Below are 20,371 nucleotides of genomic sequence, written 5' to 3'. Positions count from 1 at the left end.
CTTTTAAAATTTTACACGTATAAATACTACATATAGAGTAATATAAATTTCATATATAATAATATAAATTTTATATGCAAAATTTTCTTTCTTCTTCTTGTAATAGTAGACCTGAAGATCAGATGATAAGGGCGGAAGCTGTAGATGGTGAGGGTACGTGTGTGAAGTAGAAGCAAATGTGGTAGATGTTTGGACTCCTGGAGCAGTTGTTGGGGGGTGGGATGTGTGTGTCCTGCCTGCTCCCCTTACCATGAATCCAGGCTGTTGCTCTCTGGCTATCCTCCACCCAGGTTTTCTAAGCACGCTTGTGTGTGTGTGTTGGGGGAGACATAAGGCAAAATGACAGCTGTGCGAGACCATGATTTTTCACTCCATTATCCTGCTTGCCGCTTCCACCCCCTCGCCCCAGAGCATTTTTTAGATTCCCCTTTGGAGCCTGTTGCTTAATCAGCTAGAAGGGCTGCTGCCTAGTTGTGTGAGAAACCCTTCTTAACCTGGCTCCTGCCTGTCCCAGAAGGGTGGAACCAAATTTAGGCTTGGGACTGGTGTTGCAGAGCAGTAACCGCTGTGCCCTGCTGTGGAGGGAACCCTGCTGGGACCTATTGCCTGGCCTCTGCAGCTTGCTCGGCTGTACTTGTCACGGCTGGGAGTTGGACTTGAGTGGAAGCGCTCAGGGTTAACAGGCCTGGGCAAACACGGCCATGAAGGAAGGAGGTTCGAGAGCTGTCTTCCTGATGGTGGTATGACGGGTTCCCGAGGACGTAGACCTTTGATCGTTTATTGGAGTAGGAGTGTAAGCAAGTCAGATGTATGTTAATGTGGTTATACAGAGCAGCAGGCAGCGGATAAAAATCATGTCTGTTTGCTGCGCCCTCACCCAGGTACGCCTGCCTCCTGGTTCAGTTCTCAAGGCTCTGCCTACATTCCTTGTAGTAAGAAAGTCAGAAATAGCCACAGGGTTTTGTAGACTTTAGACGCATAGAAACCTACATGCATAAGTAAATACTAGGTGAGGGGACTCCACCTCTAAGTGTTTTGTGTGTGGTTTCTGGTGACTGGAGCTCTGCTTTCAGGGTTCACAATGTCCCCTGGATGCCTTGATAGGATTATTTCCCTGTACGTCTCTGCAGCCCGTCCATTCCTCTTTCTGTAATCCCATCTCCTGGGGCAGAAGAAGCAGCTCTGGGTTTATAGTATGCCCAGAATCCTGTAGCTGGGATTATTTTTTTTTTTGTGCTTGTGTCTCACAAGGCCATTCCTCCTTTCTTTCCTTCAGTGATGCTTCCTTCCCACTGAGCTCCAGCAAGGGAAAGTTCCTCTCACCTACTTGTGAAAACATGAATCATTCCTCACCTTTCCTGTCCCCAACAGGCTCTGTGTCTGCATTTTGTACGCTAATAATGTGGCATTGCATAAATTAGGAGTGTGGCAAATCCCTCTAAAAGGAGCCGTGTTGGCTGTCTTGGGAAGAACCGCGGTTCTTAGAATAAGTTGGTGGCCATGGAAGGGGCGAGGGAAAAGGGGCTGTTAAGAGGGGCACTGCTGGAACTGTGTTTGGCCGAGGTGTTTGCAGCAGAAGTTGAGGTTGGCAGGGCGAACAAACTCTGTGGCTGTGGTCCTTCCACCTAGTTGGTTTTCTGTGGAAGGTGAGTAGGCTAAGCCTGTGTATGTCGATGGGGTATAGCAGGTCAAAGGGTTAGCTAATCACCTCAGGTAAACGGATGAGGAAAGGCCCGAGCTGCTAAGAACAGCTGGCACATCTGGGTAGGCAACAGAGACGGAGAGGCTCAGGTAGACCGAAGGAGGCTGTGATCCCATCAGCAGAAGTGCGTGGAGATAAGCAAATGGCGTTCCTAGTCAGTGCGTGCCTCGCAGGGTTCAGTTCAGTGAGATGTCTCCTCCCTGTCCCCTGTGCTGGCCCCTGCCTAGGGGCGATGGAGTCGCTTGCTTCTGGCAGTCTGTCTGTCTCTCGCAGCCCTTGGGTCTTGTGCTTCACCGCCACTGAGGTGCTTGTCTAGGGCTGGGCCAGAGAGCGCTCCTTCTCATAGGGTTTATTATGCCTGTCCCTTCTGGTGTCTCACAAGGTTACCACTGTCCTGGTGCCAGGTACTGTAGGTTACAAGGAGCAGTACCATCTCCCTTCACAGTAGTATGAAGTGATCACCCACTGAAACCTTCTTAGGAGGGATTTCCTGCCCCCTCCCAGTCTCTGAACAAAATGGTGGGGAAGAGATTCAATCCTCCTTCATTCCCATAATGGGAACATGGAAAACACGCTTGAAAGGGTCATGTTCCTGCAGCGTTTCCAGCTGTCCCTGGACATCCAGGAGATCAGGAGAGGTGATAGAGGCTGTGTAGCAAGTGAGGTATTTCAAGATTAGAAACTGTACCCAGCCTCTGAGTGAAGTGGTGAGGTCTCTTCTGTAGCCTTACGTGATTCATTTCCTGTTTCTGCTCTGACGCTGCTCTTTCTGTGCTTCTTTTCTCAGCACGACTGAACCATGGAGCTTCGAGTGGGGAACAAATACCGGCTGGGCAGAAAGATTGGCAGTGGTTCGTTTGGAGACATTTACCTAGGTAAGTCTGAGTCTCTGTCCTTCCACCTGCAAGGTTGTTTTTCTCAATTGTGTCATTGTTTTGGGGTTGTTTTTCTTGCCTGTTGATATTTGTGGGCACCATGTAAGGTTGGAGGTGGTGGAGAGAAAAAGAGCTTCAAGGAATACTGCTAGTTGCTGCCAGTCCTCTGATGGCAAAGAAAGTGGGATGAGGTCAGCTTTGCCTCACAGGTATTGGAGAGACGGTGGTGTTTGATCAGACTGATTTAGATTTGGACTATTCAGGGCATATTTGTCATACACCCTACTCCAGCTCTCTTGCTTCCTCTTCTTGAGCTTGGGTGTGTGGGGGTATAAACTCTGTAAAGAGTGGGTGGTGGAAAGGGAGGAGACGGCTGTTCCTTCAGGATAGGATGAATAAAGTTTTGGGAAGATTGGTAGTGGAAGAGGTGGTCCAGCACCTGTGAGAGAGAGGTCTGAGACCAGGAGGTGTAAAACAGGTCAGGCCTGGTTAAAGTCCTGGGGCCCGGATCTGTTAGATCTATAATGGGATTTAGAGTTAATGTCTAGAATGACCTGAGCTGGGAGCTCAATGGAGAGAGCCCATGAGACACTGTGTTTCCTGTTACCACGGCAGGTCACTTGGGGAGAGGTTCTTCCAAGCCAGCATGCTGATGTGTAGATATGTTTCCTGATGCTTTGCCTGCTGATGTTTTTATTGGCTCAAACCACGTGGGGCTGGAGTGGCGAGACTATCCAGTAGCCTGATTGATCCCTCCATGAGAGCTGGTGTGGCTTTACCTGTTGTCTAGTTCTCACCACTACCTGTTTAGTTGTAGTCCTGCAGGCCAGCAGAATGATTGCCCTCTCCCTTCTTGGTGTTTACACCCTTTGGGTACTTAGAAATGGTCATCATATGGTCCTTGACTTTTAATTTGCTCAGTTGAGTTGTATTTTGCTTCCCAGTCTATCCACCACTCCTCACTCTTGCTGCCTCTTCAGTTTTTCCCAGCTTGTCCATCTGCTGAGCAACTTGGAGCCTACACAGCGTTCGAGGTGTGGCGTTTCCAGTGCTGGGCAGCAAAGGGCTACCCTTGAGTGATCTGTAATGTGATGCCTCTGCATGGACTGCTTTGGGTCTCCTTCACCAACACTGTATTGGGTTGCAGAATTAGCCTTAGCGCACTGTCAGCTGTGTTGTAGGAAATCTCTTCTAGGTTCTGCAACATCTTCCCATTCCTCCCTGAGTTCCTTTCGTTGAATACCTCTAGTTCAGATTACTTTTCCCTGTGTTTGTAAATCACCTTCTGTTTTCTACCTCTGGCTTTTATCTCCAGTTCCCTCTTGCTTTATTATTCTCTCTTGATTGGTGTTGGCAGCCTTTGATTAAGTATCCTGTGGGAATCATCAGTAACAGGCTCTGTTGCCACCTTTATCCAGAGCACAAACAAAGATGGTAAATGGGGGATCTGGGATCTCAATTCCACCATGTGCTGCCTTCATTACAGCCTAATCCTGTATGTCACTCCTCTGTAGCCCTCCAGCCAGTTAGTGTCTTGGGTGACAGTGCTTTCAATTCCCAGGTGCTAGGGATTGAGGGGTGATAGCCTGGACACAGCATTTTCCACCTATGCTAGGGCTTGAAGCCTTCCAGACCCTCTCTAGGACAGTAGAAGTTGTCAGGATGTTGCAAAACATCTGGGAAGCGTGTGGAGAAAGAAAGGAGGTGCTGAATGGAATGGCTTCTGCATCACATAACAGGTCATCCACCTGTGCAAAGGGTGCATAGAAAACACGGGCTCTAGTGAAGGGGTTGTGCCCACCTTGCCCGTAACCAAACAACATGAGAGGCAGAGGAAGCCCCAGTGCCCTAATGTGGTGAGCACAGTGGGATGCCTCCAACTGCCAAGTTCAACCAAGTTACTTGAACGCAGTATCAAAGCCCATGTGATGTTCATTGAGGTGCAAGCCAGCATGTTTTGAAGCAGTGATAGCGAGACTTCTTGGAGCCTGGGTGACTCCCCAGCCTGGAGGGATCAGGCATGTAGTCTCTGATGGTGTGTCTGGAGGACGCTTGTGCTCGTGCTATCCTCTCATGGTCTGTTCTGCAGAGAGAGGGATTCATTCACGAGGACTTCTCTCCTGCACCAGATTCACCTCGCAGTTCTCTCTCCTGATAATGGTGTGGAGACGGAGCAGAGACAGACAAGCCCTGTCTCTGAAGGCGAGCATGGGCTGTATGGTTTGTTCCCAGCTTCTCCCTCTCAGGATGTTAGTGCCTTCACCCACTCTGTAACCAATGGGTGCTGCATGCTGTGCTCTTCGGGATTTGCTTGTGGGTTTTCTGGCAGAAGGAAACTTGAATTTCCACATGGGCACACACAGGATGGACTCCTGTTAATCCTTGGCTGGGGCTTAAAGCACAATCCCTTGCTTCCGTGCTCTACCTTGGGGGATAGATGTGCTATGGGGGGATTCCCCCAGCGTTGGCTCAGCAGGGTGGGAAATGAGATCCAGCTGCCCTGGGCCTTGGCTACCTCGTTTGCCTCTAAAAATGCTCACTCAGAAGAGCAAAACCCAGTTTGCAGAGGAATTGCCGAGACTTTTGGGCTGTCGGAGGAGAGGTGCTTTGTCAGAGGTGTTGGCCAAGAGGCAGGGCAGGGTTGCTGGACGTGGTAGGAATCGTTGGGGCTGGGATGCGCTGGAGGGGAAGTTGGCAGTGGAGAGGAGCTGGGGACAGTGGGGCAGACAAAGCATGCTGGGACCTGTGCTGGCTGGGGACAGTTCCTGGTGGCAGGCTCCTCCCTTGCTGGGAGGGGAGTGCCTTCCCTTTGTTTCCTGGCCTGTTAACTCTCTCTCGTCCTATCTGACTTCTTCCATCTGTTCCCAGCCCTCCATTCTTCCCGCACCAAGCTGGCGAGAGGGGAGCGGGCAGTGGGAGAGCGGGGTGACGCGCCTGTTGGCTTGCCTGATGTGCAGGGAGGGCGGTGTTTATCGTATCAGACATGCAGCAAGGCTTTCACTCCGAAAAGATCCTGTTTAGCCAGTGACATCCTCTGTCCCCGGGGCCCCATTTCAAACAGCTTGTGATGAATGAGTTGAATTTGTGCAGCCCCCACAGCGGAGCGAGACTGGGGGTGGATGTTAGGAATTATCCCCAATCCTACATACGTCTCTTGAGTGGCTGAAGCTAGGCGGGCTCTGCTGTGTTTGTCTGAAACATGGTGCTTTCTAGCCTGGAGAGGGAGCGGAGAACTGTTGCTTTTGTACTTTTATCTTTAAAAAATATGGTGGTTAAAGCATGGAACAAAGGATCAGAGAGACTCCTGCCCTTGAATTCCCTCCTCGCTTGTGGTTGTCTCAGTCTGGGTATAGATCTCTAGCCAAAAAATGGTAGAGGGAGCAATGTGAAGACATGGGGGTTTGGGGAGGGGGTGAGCCTAAATTATTCAGTCGGTGACCCCCTCAGCAAAGAATAGCTCCTCATTAGGTCCAGTTGGTCCTACTTTTGCTGTTCCAGGCCACAGGGTTGTTTCTTCTTTTTCTAAAAGACTAACACCTGTGTTTGGCCTATGGAGAGTGTGGGGCTGAAGGCCATGTTGATCATTTGAATGGCATATTCACATTTTGCAGAATCTTAAGTTTTCTTGATGCTTACCCCTCCTTTCCCTTTTCCTGCTTTACATGCTCACAGATAACACTCCCCACCTGCAGACAGCCTAGTAGGTGGATGCATAGTCATCTTCCTAAACACACAGGGTAATGTGGAGATGAGAACTCATTCTTCTTTCCACTGCTCAACTTCGGGGAGTAGGGTTCATTCGAAATGCTAATGCTACTGCTGCCAAAAGTCAGCAAGACTTATCATTGCTTGTGTGTCAGCAGATGGACTAGGAGAGGGAAAAATTCCCCCCAGGGAACGGACAAGGGAGCTGCTGCAGAGCATTTGGAGGAAAGTCTTCACAAAGGCAGGGGAAAGAGAGAAGGGAAGGAAGCAGTCTTATCTATTTGGATGTCCTGGGTGTTTCCATACTGAATGAGGGCCAGTGATTGAACACTAGTATAAAAGGTAGATACTAGTCCAGGGCCATGTTCTTACTGTGATCTGAGCCCCTTTTCCTGCTCTTTTCCTCCTTGCACTCCTGATGCTTGTAAGAAGGGTCCTGTGGTGGAGTGAAGGGAATGTACAGACTTGCTTTGCTGCCCAGCAGTTTTTAAGTGGAAAATGTCAGCATCTTTCCAAAAGTAACCATTGGACAAATAGCTTTAGCTCTCAGGATGGCTTTTTCTCTTTTCCTTTTCCTGGCTCTTGACTAAAAACCCTTATTAAATTAATCCCATTGCTCCTCCTTCCCCTCCCTCAGAGCACCCTAAATAATTCCTCTCCCTCCTTAGTGTTTACAGCCTTCAAATATTTGCAGACTGTTGTCATGTCCCATTCTTCCTCCCCACCCTTCTTAGTTGTATCTCTTGTCTATGTTACATATTTAGCTCTTTTAATCTTTCTTAGTAAATCAATCCCTCTAGGCCTGATCGTTTTTGTTCCTCTCTTACAAATTCCTAGCAGCTTGTCTGTCTCGACCTGACGCTGTAGTATCTAGATGACGTCGTTTTGCTAGCAGGCAGCTCTTGGCTAACTTTGTGTACAAGTCAGAACTCTTCAATAGGAGATGGATCTCCTTAGGATCCAGGGGAAGATGGGATCCAGTTGTGTGAACATTTCCTTTTTCTCTTTGGTTCCTGGCTCTGGAGACGGTGTGTGAAAGACGATGGATGGAGAGAGCTATCTGCAGCTGTCCTTGTGGACTCTGAAAGCCTTATCACAGGGATCAGGAGGCACAAATTAGCCAGACCCACCAAAACTAGCTATGGGATATCTACAAAACATCGCCTTTGACTCCTGCTCATGTTTGGCATGCACGTTCTGGAGTAGTTTATTTTATGACAGTGTTCATAAGCTGCTCATGATCAGAGCCGCTCTCTGATTTGTGTTTGAGTGCAACTTTTAATAGTTCCGGATACGAGGAAGAGCTTGTCTGTGTGTGAGGCAGGCATGGGAGGGGGGGAGAGAGAAGCAAGTCTTGAGTGTCATTCCCGTGACCTGTGTACAGATCTTCATTCTTTCCATTTTAGGATGATGTGAAACATCTGGAATCCTCTCAGCTAGTACGAGAGAAAGACCAGCCTGTTCTTCCTTTGACAGTGCACTTTGGGACCAGAGTGCTGGTTTTCGTGGCTGGCAGCTCAGTTCTTTTCAGAAAGAAGCGTGTTGGGGTGGTAGTTTTGTGTCATCGCAAGCTATCTAGCGATACCTTCAACAAAGGCATCTGAGTAGTTTAATTCTGTACTGGATACAGTTTATTTCTTCACGCTTCTAATTTAGGATATAGCAAATGTTTCTGTGTTGGCAAAAGATAAAGGTATTGTTAAAGCCCTCAGGAGAGGGAGAAGCTGGAGATTGGGAATTGTCTGTATTGAGCAGGTCAGGGCTGTGGATAAACCAGAGGTAGCTGGGAATGTTAGCAATGTCTCCTCCTGAACTAATTGGCTCTGTTGAAATGATGTACCTGAGGTAACCAGTAATTTTGCTTGGGAAGAGGTACTCCATATCACTACCTGGGGGGCTGGCTTGGGTTCAGGGCTAGGTATATGATCAGGGACAGCTAAAACTTCCACTCAGTTTAGGTACTGTTGACCTCCCAAAGTCTGGCACTTTTTGAGATAACAAGGCAGTTAACACATTGTGGGGCTGTTCTAGCCTGGCTGCAGGATCAGAGCTGGTTTCCTATTCATGTGCCTTCCTCTGGGCTTGCCTTTGCAAATGGCAGTGCTGGAAACTCTGTATGAAGTTGAAGTGGCCAAATCTCATTTCTGTCACAGAGAATAAATTTCAGGGCAAATCTTAAGGTTTTGGCATCTGTACAGGCCTTGTTAAAAGTGTTTAGCTTCAGTGGAAGCTTGCACAATCTTCATTTCACCCTCATTTCTATGCAGGAGCCAATATTGCGACTGGTGAAGAGGTGGCCATCAAACTGGAATGTGTCAAAACCAAACATCCCCAGCTCCACATTGAAAGCAAGTTCTACAAGATGATGCAGGGAGGAGGTGAGATGGGGAAGAAAGGATGGGGCGGGGGGAGTGGTTGAAGAAGGAAATTATTCTGGAGGGCCTGAGAAAGGAAATGATTTGGTGTTACATATGATCTTCTCAGCAGGGGATGCAGCAGTTTTCCTCTGTTCTGTGGGCTTAATCTTTCTCTTTCCCCAGTGGGTATCCCCTCCATTAAGTGGTGTGGAGCAGAGGGGGACTATAATGTGATGGTGATGGAGCTCTTGGGGCCCAGCCTGGAAGATCTCTTCAACTTCTGTTCCCGCAAATTTAGTCTCAAGACAGTTCTGCTCCTGGCAGACCAGATGGTGAGTTTCCTCTGAAGCATTTGTGCCTGCTCTCCTTTTCTATGCCTTTTTTTTTTCTCTTTTTTTTTTTTTTTTCCCCCCTCCCCCCTTCCATCCCCTCTGCTCAAGAACTGCTATATCCCAGGCTTTTTTCATTTAGCAGCAAGTGGCTGCCAGGTTTCTATTTCTTGATGAAGCTGGGGGCCTGGAACCTAGGCACTGCTGGCTTTTCTTGATCTCCATCCCTCCTTCTTTCCCCTGCTGCTCACCCTGTATTAGCGTTGCGTGCATAGATGCTTTTGCCTGTGTGATGAACGACTGGCATCGATACCTATCTTGACTCAACTGCTTGTGCCCTGGGTTTAAGACTCTTAAGGCTCCTTTCCCAGCCTGGCTAAGTTTGAAAGTTGACTTGTGTCAATGCTGATGCTCAAAGTTTTAGTCCATACAAACTTGCTTCCCATCCTTCCTTGTGGTGCTAATGGTGACCTTCCCAGATGGAGGACTGGGCTGGGGTACAGGGTTGAATTCCATCTCCATTCTTCGTCTCCAGATCCTTCTGCCTCCAGAGGGTGTATTTTTCCCTGGCTGTCATCTCTGATACTCTCTGCAAAATGTCCCTTTCCCTGCTTTGACAGGCCAGTGTCCTGGACAGGGTACTTTTTTTTTTTTAAACAGATGCAGTTATGGTATAAGTTACCTTCTCGCTTGTCTCACTATTTATTTATTTATTCCCCCCCTCCAGATCAGCCGTATTGAGTACATTCATTCCAAGAACTTCATCCACCGGGATGTGAAGCCAGACAACTTCCTTATGGGCCTCGGCAAAAAAGGCAACCTAGTATACATCATTGATTTTGGTTTGGCCAAGAAGTACCGAGATGCCCGGACCCACCAGCACATCCCTTACCGGGAAAACAAGAATCTGACTGGCACAGCCCGTTATGCCTCTATCAACACCCACCTGGGAATCGGTGAGCCTGCTGTTGCCCCTTGGTGGGACTTTCCAGGGGACGTAGTGTGTCCCCAGAAGGAGGGGGTTGGGTTCTGTGCCTGGTTCCGCTGCTGACCTGTGTTGAGATGGTGCGTAATAGCTTTGCTGTTACGCCTGTGTTACCTCCCTGCCTTTTGCGGCACTGTGAGCTCCTGAATTGTCTACTGGTATGTGTTTGTGTGCTGCTTAATACAGTGGGGCCCTGTTACAGTGGGGCCCTATTTCAGCAGCAAGGCTGTGACCTCCCTGACTTTACTGCTACTAACTCTGCCTTGCACAATTTTTGCAGGCTGATTAGATATGTAAAGGAGATGTTTGCAGGCACTGAGCCTTTGGGGATACGTGCAATTGAAACCTCTCTTGTTGACTCCTGAGTGCCTTCATCAGTGATTATTCTGTAGCTGTCAGAGCTGGAGGATACAGGCCCACTGCAATATGGTGATACTCCTGTTACCCACCATTGAGGACGGGGACAGCCGTGTGCTGGAAACATACAAGAAGCTGAAATGAGGGGAGGCTTCCTGCTGCCTGGACATCCAGGTTTTGTGATTGAGGATTGGCTGTCACGGGCCTTCAAAATAAGTGTGTGTCTGTGAACCACACTGCCCTGTTCACCACTGAGAGAGACTGAGGCAGCTTTAGGGAGGTAGAGCTCTGCCCTTAGTGTCTATGGCTAGTACTGTGGGGATAAAACTAGGCGGGGAAAGAGTGCTGAGAGTTCAGCCAGGTCTTACACTGGTGATGGCCATCATCCCAGGTTTTGTAAAAGCCTTGTACAGGTTAGTACCCTCCGTACTTAAACCTCCTGAAGTCACCCAAACTCTTGTCCTGGGAATGAGCCCCTGATGCATAACACCTGGTTTCTGTGAGGAACAGAGGTGAAAACCTTGCAGTTTTCTCTTCCGTTCCCTGACCAGATACTTCTCTCTGGTGTGTGACCTTTTTCCCCTGCTTGGGCTAAACTTAGTCCACAGTGTGAGAGTTTCTTATTTACTGTAGGGTCTGTTCTGAGCAGGCTGACTCAGTTCTGCTACTGGTTGGCAAATCCGAAGAGCAGAAACACTGAAGCTGCCCTGCCTGCGGACCCAGGAAAGTAGCTCCTGTGCTCGCAGCTCAGTTTTTATCTGGGAGACCTTATTCTGAAATGTATAAGCTGGGAATTTGAAAATCAGAGCAAGGAACTCAAACCTTTTAAACTAACAGCTTCAACAGGATTTCATGTCCTCATTCTTCCTAGGGAAAGCTTCCCATTCTCCCCTCTTGCAGATGGTGTCTCAGAAATCTGGAGTCAAGACTTGACCTGCAGAAAATAAAGCAGTTTCCCATTGTCTTCCTTGGTTAATACTGTATAATGGTAGACTGAAAATGCTTTATTTATATCGAAATGGGGAGTGTTGTGTGTTGAGAGTGGGCTGTGATCTCCTGACCTCTTCCACGTAGTAAAAATAGTTCTCGTAGAGCTTTCCGAGTTGGTCTTCTGTATTTTGGCTTGACCTGCTTATATATAACTGACTCTCCATTGAATTCTCAGTCAAGATTTCCACAGCCATGGTAACTGCCACACGGAGACATGCACAAAATAATTCTCACTACTATGTCTGTCGATTCTTTTGTGTGCCTGCTCTGTCTGAACTGATCACGAGAGGGTAAATGTCTGGTTGTGGGGTTGGTGGTTTTTTTTTTTTTGTTTTGTTTTGGTGGTTTTTTTTGGAAGGGCTTTGTTATTCATCCCACCCCAACTTAGCCTTTTACTACTGGTGCTTGGCTTGCGTATCAGGATGAACAAGCAATGTCTGAATGCTAATCCAAGGGCAAATTGCATATGCCATCGGTCTGAGCACAACCATCGCTCTCTTCATGCCCTTTGCTTCGGGGAAGTCTGGGTGTGAGTTACTCTGTGCAACAGGTCTCGGGTGTATTATCTCCACGTTGCAGATAGTTCACCTGAATGGCATAAAGGTTACATGACTTGCCCGGAGGAAAGGGGATGGAGGTGTCAGGGTTGCAGCTGGAGTTCCTGTTTCTCAAGACCTTGCCACAGGGTGTATGACAGACATGTTTGTGAGTTAGCAGCATTGCCATGGGAACTGTCGCTCTGAATTTTTTGACTTTTCAGGGACTAAATTCTCTGTCTTAATGTTACATTAATGCAGTTTAGGGAGAGGGAAGGAACCAGGTGCTGGGGTATTCGTGTGACGGGAATAGCAAATGAATAAATGCCTTTATTTGAATGTGCAAGCTAAGGGTTGGGCATTCCGATGTCTGGAGGAAACGCATTCTTTTCCCAGTGACCGGGTGAAAAAGTAGGAGGCGAGATTGGGGAGGGTTTCCACAGCTGGAGACTTGCTGTTGGGGGAGTCATTGGACTGTGCAGGCTTTGGTTCACGCATTCCAGTCAATTTTCACATGCTCTGGGGATGAGAGTCCCTTGCACCCTCTGGAGCTTGTAAAGTCTGAAATAGATGCCCAGGGGTGCCCAAGAGACAGTCTTGGAAGAAGCCTGGTGGGCTCTGTCTGGATAACAGGAGGCTGGGGGCGGGGGGCAGTTCCTTCCCAAACGTGTGTCCTAGGTGGCATCAGCATGGGCTGTGCAGATCATAAAAGTTCTTCTGCTCATCCTGCCCTTTGTCACCTGTTCCAGATTTTTGTGTGGTTTTAAAGGCTGTTGCCATGCAGTGGGGAGAGAAAGGGGAAGTGTAGTCCCAGCATGTGCAAAATCAGATCCAAGTATGTAGTCGGGAAAACATTGCTTGGTTAAGACTGCTTGCAGCTGGGCTGGCTCCAGTGAAGACAGCTGATTTCTAGGGAGTCCTGCATGGGAACAGCATCACTTTGGATAGGATCGGGGTGGAGGGAAGCATTGTCCTGGGGGACCAGGAGGCACTTTAGGCTGCAAAGAAACAAGTATTGTCATGAACCTTATGTCCAAGGCAACCAGTCCTCAATCTCCCGTCTTTGCCCAAGCATGTCTTCTGCAGGTAACTCTCTGTCCTGCTACTCACCCCTGACTCAGCTCCTTCTGAGGACCCTGCTTTGGGAAGGGAGTGAGGGTGTGGGCTGGCTGGGAACCTCCCTGGGAGTGGGAGGGAACTGGCAGGAGATTGCTTGCAGAGTGGGTTGGGTTTGAGAGGTGATGCTGGGTTGCGTGGGAAGGCGACCTCGTGTTTTCTATTGGAAGGGGGTTTGTGAGTGAGGGAGGAAAGGATGAGTGTCTTATTAAAGTAGCAGTCCCCCATGTATTGTAGGAGAGCTGAGAAGCTGAAATGAAATGGAGGGAGGAAGTGTGATGTGGTGTCACAGGTCATGACTGTAATCCTACTTCTGGACTGACTTGCTCTGTGCGTGCATTCACGTCATTTGTGTTTCTCTTTCTCTTTCTCTTTTCAAACTGTAAAGTAAGGTGGTTGTTTTTTTTTTTTTTTTTTTTTTCCCCCTGTGTCCCAGGGATGCTGTGAGAGTTAGTCAATGATTGTCAAGCTTCTAAAGGTGGAACATAGTGATATTAAATAATGTTTCTTTGGTGTGTAGAGGTGAACTTTTTTTTCCCCCCTAACTCTAATTACTCCACTTTTGCTGTCTAATGTTATCTAGTATCCTGAAGATGTTGGTATATGAGGCTAGGCAAAAAAAAAAAAACAACTTAAAAAAATTTGGAGATGTGTAATAGTAACTGAAGATGAAACAAAGAAATGGGATGTAGGAACTGTTGTTCTTCACCATCATCCAAGGTTTTAATTCAGGATCTTGTAGTTAGGGTTACAGGTGAAAGACAGCTACGATGTTTTGAGGTATCTTGACAACTGTGACCCATCATAGTGGTGCTTCGGGCTCGTCATAGATTTGAATCTCACTGAAATTGTTTCAGTGGGCTACAATGACCACATGTACCTGAGACATTGGACATCGAGGATGCAACGCAATCAGACATTATCATTCAGCATTTTAATAATTAGGTGTTGTGCTTGCAGTTGTTTTTCCTTGATCATATTGCTGTGTTAAGGCACAGTTAAGACGTGTTTGCATGCATGTAATGGATACTAGTGAGCTGCCCAGTTTGGTTTTGTAACCCCTTTCGTTGCCTCCAGTAAGGGCTTGTAGCATCCCCCACTGACTTCAGGCTTCCTAACCTCAAGTCTCTAGTTCCCCAAATCACTAGGACTGTACCTAGGCATACGTTCGCAGGACATCTCCTGTTCTGGATGGGGTTGGTGCCTGTGCTTAAAGCTGCTGTGCTCCATGCAAGTGGAGGTGTGTGGTCCAGCCTGCCCTAAGCAGTGTGGAGTTCAAGCAAGATTTTGGAGGCAAGATCACGATTTATTCCTAAAAGGCTGATTTGCTTGTTCAGTAGGTTTCTCTGGTTCCTGCCCTGCCTTTCCCTACTCCTCTGAGGGGCACCACCACACTCTAGACAGGGAACCCACAGTTACAGGCTTTAAAGCTACAGCATGGATAAGTCAAGGGCTGGCAAATTGCAGGATTGAGGTTACCCTTGTCTCCTGTGCTTTCAGGCCCTGGATGTGCATTCTGACTCCATTTCCATACGCCTCCTCTCTCAGGATGTAGGTTATTATCAAATATTGTTTAGTTTTATTTATTTGATATGCATGGTGTGTAATCGTGGCCCTCTCAGAGTACATGTATCCCAACCTTAGGCCAAATGCAAAACTGTGGGTTTCTTTTCCCTTCTGCCTCCATAGCATCTAAGCATCTCCCAGCCAGTCATGTAGTTATCTTTGGCAGCAGCCTGATGAGATTAGGAAGTATTAGTCCCTTTAAAGTGGGCAACTTGAGGCAGTAAGTTAGTGAGGTCAAAAAATGCTGTTATTTCTGCATGCTCAAAGTAAGACACTTTGGGGATCTGCAGGGCTGCTTTCTCCTCTACTCCTGTCTTGGAATGTGGTGTTTTTATGGCATTTTATGTGCTTTGACCCAAAGGCTCTCCTCAGTTACGGAGTGATGAGACCCTCCTTTTCTTCTGCGACCACAGTGGGGGTTTTTCCCCCTAATATTAACTTGCCAAGCCCCCTAGTTCTTAAAAACACTAGGAGGTTATGAGAGAGATGCAGGAGGAAGAAAGGCCCATGGTGACTCACAGCTTGTGTCAGTACATCTGGACATCTAGATCTATGACCTGCTACAGCTACTTCTTTGTCAGGGTTCAGTTCAGCTGGCAGAGTAAGGGGTAGCTGTAATAATCTACTGGCCTTTGAATGGGGCAGGTGGTAGCATGTAACTGATACTGAGAATTAACCCACAGACCAATACATAATCTGCAGCATCTTCCAGGACATGGCACTGAATCCAGCAAAATGTGCTGTAGTAGTAAATTAACCTAATAGATGAATCTTGTTAGTCTTTTCTCTACCCCTGTGCCCTCCCTCAAGCCATATTTTGCCTGTCTGTTATCTGTGTAAGTTGTTGTTCTCCTCAAGATGTAAAGTACTTTAGAGAAAGTGTTTGTTTTATTTTATTTGGGAGGGGAACAAGGGCAAGAGCTTCTTGGCAAAATTTATAGATGCATTTGTAAGCATGTTGGAGGAGCTGGGTGGAGTTTCACAAGTTAACCAGTCAACATTTTTCAGTTGCTGAGATTCTGCATCAACTCCATCTTGAGCTAACTTGAAACTTAAAATGGCTTGGCCATGCCAGAGAACAAGTTCCAATGTGGAATGTTTTTGTTTGGGAAACAATTTTTTTGTTTCATAAATACACATCTAAAGGTGGGCCCTTACAATGGCATATTAAGGGCAACCCTTGCTCTGAGTAGAGTTGGTAGTGATGCCAGTTACACGGTCATTCCCCATTTGGAGGGGGACCTCTTGTTCAAAGTATACCTCTGTATTCATGCCTCTTTCCTCCACAGCTTGAAAAATGCTGCCAACCCAGAAAGATCATTGTACAGTATTACGTATTAGGCTTCTCTAAACTATCAACAAAGTCGTCTACCACAAGAAGGGGTCGCTAAGTTCCTTGTTTCTGCCCTGTGTAAAGAGTATCAGCAGGTTAATTAGAAGATGTGTTTGAAAGGGTTGTGTTGGGCTTAACCTCTGTTAGCTTTGTCTTTCCGTGACTACCTCCGTCATGACTAATGACCAGGGTGAAATATCATTCTGGGTGGAGAAGTGTAGGTGCCCTTTCTCTGGGACTGGGAAGAGCAAAGAGGCAGTGTTGCTGCAGCACTTCTTGAGCTGTTGAATTCTTGTGTGAATTAAGGCTTGTCTAAATGAGGAGGTAGTCAGAGTAATTATTCATTTATGAAGTGGGTTGGGCTATATGGGGAGAGGAGCACTTTTAACTCTTGCAGTATGAACATCCCCACAGGAATTTGTACTGGAATGTCTTCTACAAGTTTGTCTATCCATAGAAATCTACCAAAGAAGAGAGAGGGGTTGTTTCTTTTGCTCCATGTTCACCTCCAAAGCCGTGTGATTGGTTGCTGCTCACTCCTTGCCCCTTTGTAACTTCTTCTCACAGAACAAAGTCGCCGTGATGACCTGGAGAGCCTGGGCTACGTGCTCATGTATTTCAACCTGGGCTCGCTGCCCTGGCAGGGCCTCAAGGCTGCCACCAAGCGCCAAAAGTACGAGAGGATCAGCGAGAAAAAGATGTCAACGCCCATTGAGGTGCTCTGCAAAGGGTACCCTTGTAAGTGCTCTGATCTTGATGGCTGTCTTGTCTGATGCATGGCTTGCTCTCCTGCTGAAACTCCACGGAGTCTTGAGTCCTGAAGGGTGATGTCCAGTACCCCCAGACCAGGATGTGCTGCTGACACCGGTGATGAGAAGGATAAGAAACTGGTCGTGATACCGTTCTGGTTCAGAAGTGGGAAACATGTTTTTGTGGAGGGTCAAGCCTTGTGTTACTAAGGGCAAGAGAGTGCTGAGAGCGATCTTTAGTACCTCAGAAACAGTCTGGAAGGGGGGTGAGCAGTGAGGTGAGGTGTGCTGATGATCCTGAGTTTTGACTGGGTAATGAGAATGAGGGCCAGCTGTGATGAACCCCAGAAATAACCAGGCAATGAAGTGGCAAATGCAGTTCTTTGTACGTAAACGTGGAGTTACATATGTGAGAGGAGAGAGAAGGCTTGATCCTCATGTCATATGCAGAATAGTAGGCTCTGAGCTGACCAGTGCCACTCACCACTGAGCTGTTGCAGTTACAATAGACGGTTCTGTGAAAGCATTGACTTTGTGCTTAGTGGCTACTGAGGAAAGTGGATCAGGTGTTTGGAATTACTAGGAAAGAATAGAAGCCCAAACAGTGTGCATAAACCCATGGCCCACTCACACCTCGCATGCACTGTGCAGCTCTGGTCCATCCCACTATTTCAGAAGGGATGCAGTAGAACTGGAAAAAGGTCCAGGAAAGGGCCAAAAGGGTGATCAGAGGCAAAGTGATTTCTGTACAAGCAATGAGTTCGCTGGAACTTGGAAAAGAGGTCACTGGGGAGATGATGCAAGTCTACACGCCCGCTGTGCCTCCAGAAGTTTGGATGAGAGCTGATTATTTGGTGGCCCCAGTTACTGCATTGGAAGAGGAACAAAGCTGGTTCCTGCTAGCTTCAAAACAAAACAATGTGGTTCTTCACAGAGCCAGTAGTAGACCTGTAGAACTTCCCAGAAGATGTTGTGGATACTTAAAGCTTACAGGAGTTCAAGGAGAAATTGGACAACTATACGGAAGAAAGATCCACTGAGGGTTGCTAAATTTGGAAACCACATCCAGATCAGGAAGTTCCCTGAGCTGAAAGTAGGTAGAAGCTGGGCTAATGTCAATGAAAGTGTCAGACGTGCTTGCCCCGGTCTCTCACCTCTGTAGCTGTCTACTTTTGACCACTGCTTAAGACAGGCTACTGAACTAGGAGGACCTCTGGTCTGAGCTGAGCTTCCCAAAGCTCACCTCCACCTATTCTGCACTGTAACTGGCAGGCTCTGTTTTTGTTACACAACTCTGTGTTTGTGCTGTCCTGGTCCAGCACACTGCTGCTGAAAGGCTGTGGTGGCTCCGTGGTGGGACCAGGGGGGTTGGATGGTGTTCAACAACCAACTGTTTTCTGCTCCCCCTAGCTGAGTTCTCGACATACCTCAACTTCTGCCGCTCACTGAGGTTTGACGACAAACCTGACTACTCGTACCTGCGGCAGCTCTTCCGCAACCTCTTCCACCGCCAAGGCTTCTCCTACGACTACGTCTTTGACTGGAACATGCTTAAATTTGTGAGTGTGTGTGGGGAGAGGGCTGGAGGGGCAGAGGTTGATTTGTATCATGGAGATGGGGGAGGAAAGTTGGAAACTGCCTGTCATTTGTACTTACCCCTGGTGAGCAATTTGAGAAAGGGGAACAGGTAGAGTGAAGAGGCAGAGTTGTTTGGTGGTGCAAACTGGGGGGTATAGCTACTGTTGTATTAGTGAGTGTGTCTGATAGAGCATGTGTGTCAATAGATCTATAGGTAGGTAGAGATAATTTTTCAGGCGAGAACTATATTTGGAGGTGGGACAAAGACGTGGATTGCAATAGCAGCTGTAGTACCATATGCTTTATTCTCTTCCATGAAGAAACTGGGAAGGAGGCCCTCTCTGGGTGGAGTGGAAGATGGTGGGGGGAGAATGTGTTTTGGGGATGGAGCTCTGCTTTCTTGGTGTGATGGAGCACGTGTGTGTTTTCTGTCCGGTGCTGCTGCTGTCTCTCCTGCCTGACAGCCGTGCGCGGCGTGGGGGTTTCTGTCCTCCTCAGGGAGCAGCCCGGAACCCTGAGGATATGGATCGGGAGCGGCGAGAGCATGAGCGAGAAGAGAGGATGGGGCAACTCCGGGGGTCAGCCACGCGAGCGCTGCCCCCTGGCCCGCCTGCTGGAGCCACTGCCAACCGTCTTCGCAATGTCACTGAGCCCATGGCCTCCACCCCCACCTCCCGAATCCAACAGTCCGGTGAGTGGGGTGGGAGAGCTGGGGGAGGGTGCCACCCCTGTTACTGGCTGGAAACAGAAATGATTGACTGATGTTCTTGTCTTGCGTTTCTCTGCACCGACAGGAAACACGTCCCCCAGAGCAATCTCAAGAGTGGACAGGGAGCGGAAGGTCAGCATGAGGTTACACCGAGGAGCTCCTGCCAACGTCTCCTCATCTGACCTCACAGGGCGGCAAGAAGTGTCACGGATTTCAGCATCACAGGTGAGTCCCTGCCGCGATGTTTGTGGCCTTGGCCTGCATGTCCCAGAAGGACTAAGGGCCCCACAGCAGTTTTTACCTGATCTGCTGGAGCTGACATGTGCCTGAAGCTTCTACAGTGTGGCAAGGGGAGTGGTACCAGGTTACACCTTGGCTCTTCAGTTACATGTTTTCTGGAGGCCATGCTCAGTACCGTCTCTTAGCTCTGCTTTGCTCTGAGTAAGCCTTCATCCGGTTGTCTTCCAGACCGCAGTGGTTTGGAGAAGTGGAACAGTAAACTCTTGGGAGGGAGGATATCCTGAAAGAAACGCGCAGCCTCTCTGTTTTGGTGTCCTTCCTCTCCATCCCTTACCTATTCTTCTTTTTCTCTTGTAGACAAGTGTGCCATTTGATCACCTTGGGAAGTGAGGAGCAATTGCCACTGGACCAGTGTTTGCTTAGGTGAGCCTGTCCTCATGCCTGGGATCCCCCAAGGAGGGAATTGCTGGCATTAGGGATTAGGTTAAGGCTTTGATGTTGCTGTGGGGGATTGGTACATTTCCTTTCCCTTTGCCTTACTTTGAGATGGTTTTTCACTTCAGAGGGAAGAGTAAGGTTGGCTGCCAAAACCTTGGGGGATGGATTATCTTGGGTGTGAAGGTAGCTTCCACTTCTCCAGGAGGGTAGGGAGGGTGAAGAAGGTGCTGGGCCAGGGAGCCATTTTGTTAGTTCCTAATGAATGCTTTTCTGGCAGTGTGATAGTGTTGGGGAGGAGAGTGCTGAGCACGTAATCAAGTGTGCGAGACTTTGCATAACTAGCGAGTGCCTCTTGTAGAGGAAACAACAGTAGCTGGACAAGGTAACTCTGAGGGGTGGCAGGAGTGTAGAAGAAAGGGCTGATTTGATTTGTTACACTCCAGTTGGCATTTGAAGTGCTGGGAAGAGCCTTTTCTCCTAATGTCCTATTCCCTTTTTCTCTTTTTTCTTTTTTTTCCCCTCTCTTTCTAGTGTCTTCACTGTATTTTTCTTTTAAAAAACAAAAAACGCAAAAAAACAAACAAAAAACTAAAAAGACAAAAAACAACAAAAAAAAAAAAACCCCGACAGAATTTCTTTTTGCCAACGACGAGGAGTCGAGCTGTGCCCCTGCGCTGGTGTGAGCCGTTTCCGAGAGGGCTGCCTGCGTTCCCCAGCGTGAGCACCTCCGAGAAGCTGACAACGCGGGAGCCGTGCGGGAACACCTCCGCTGCCCCCCCAGCCCCACCCCCACCCGACCCCTGGTC

The 20,371-nt window shown here is 48.2% G+C and overlaps 1 protein-coding gene across 1 annotated transcript; it reads left to right on the top strand.

The window, feature by feature from the left end:
- The first annotated feature begins 2,488 nt into the window (after positions 1–2,488).
- On the top strand, positions 2,489–20,155 carry CSNK1E (casein kinase 1 epsilon). The gene is made up of 10 exons (XM_009289977.2): positions 2,489–2,577; positions 8,550–8,660; positions 8,823–8,971; positions 9,696–9,924; positions 16,419–16,589; positions 18,011–18,159; positions 18,677–18,869; positions 18,973–19,112; positions 19,485–19,550; positions 20,097–20,155. The coding sequence occupies exons 1-9, from the start codon at positions 2,502–2,504 to the stop codon at positions 19,515–19,517; spliced, it is 1,251 nt and encodes a 416-aa protein (XP_009288252.1). The 5' UTR covers positions 2,489–2,501; the 3' UTR covers positions 19,518–19,550; positions 20,097–20,155.
- Positions 20,156–20,371: the final 216 nt, after the last annotated feature.

The sequence above is a fragment of the Aptenodytes forsteri genome, unplaced genomic scaffold, assembly GCF_000699145.1.
Source record: "Aptenodytes forsteri isolate BGI_AS27 unplaced genomic scaffold, ASM69914v1 Scaffold284, whole genome shotgun sequence".
Taxonomy (NCBI): domain Eukaryota; kingdom Metazoa; phylum Chordata; class Aves; order Sphenisciformes; family Spheniscidae; genus Aptenodytes; species Aptenodytes forsteri.
Note: the sequence above shows the minus strand (reverse complement) of the source record. Positions and strands in the feature narration are given on the sequence as shown.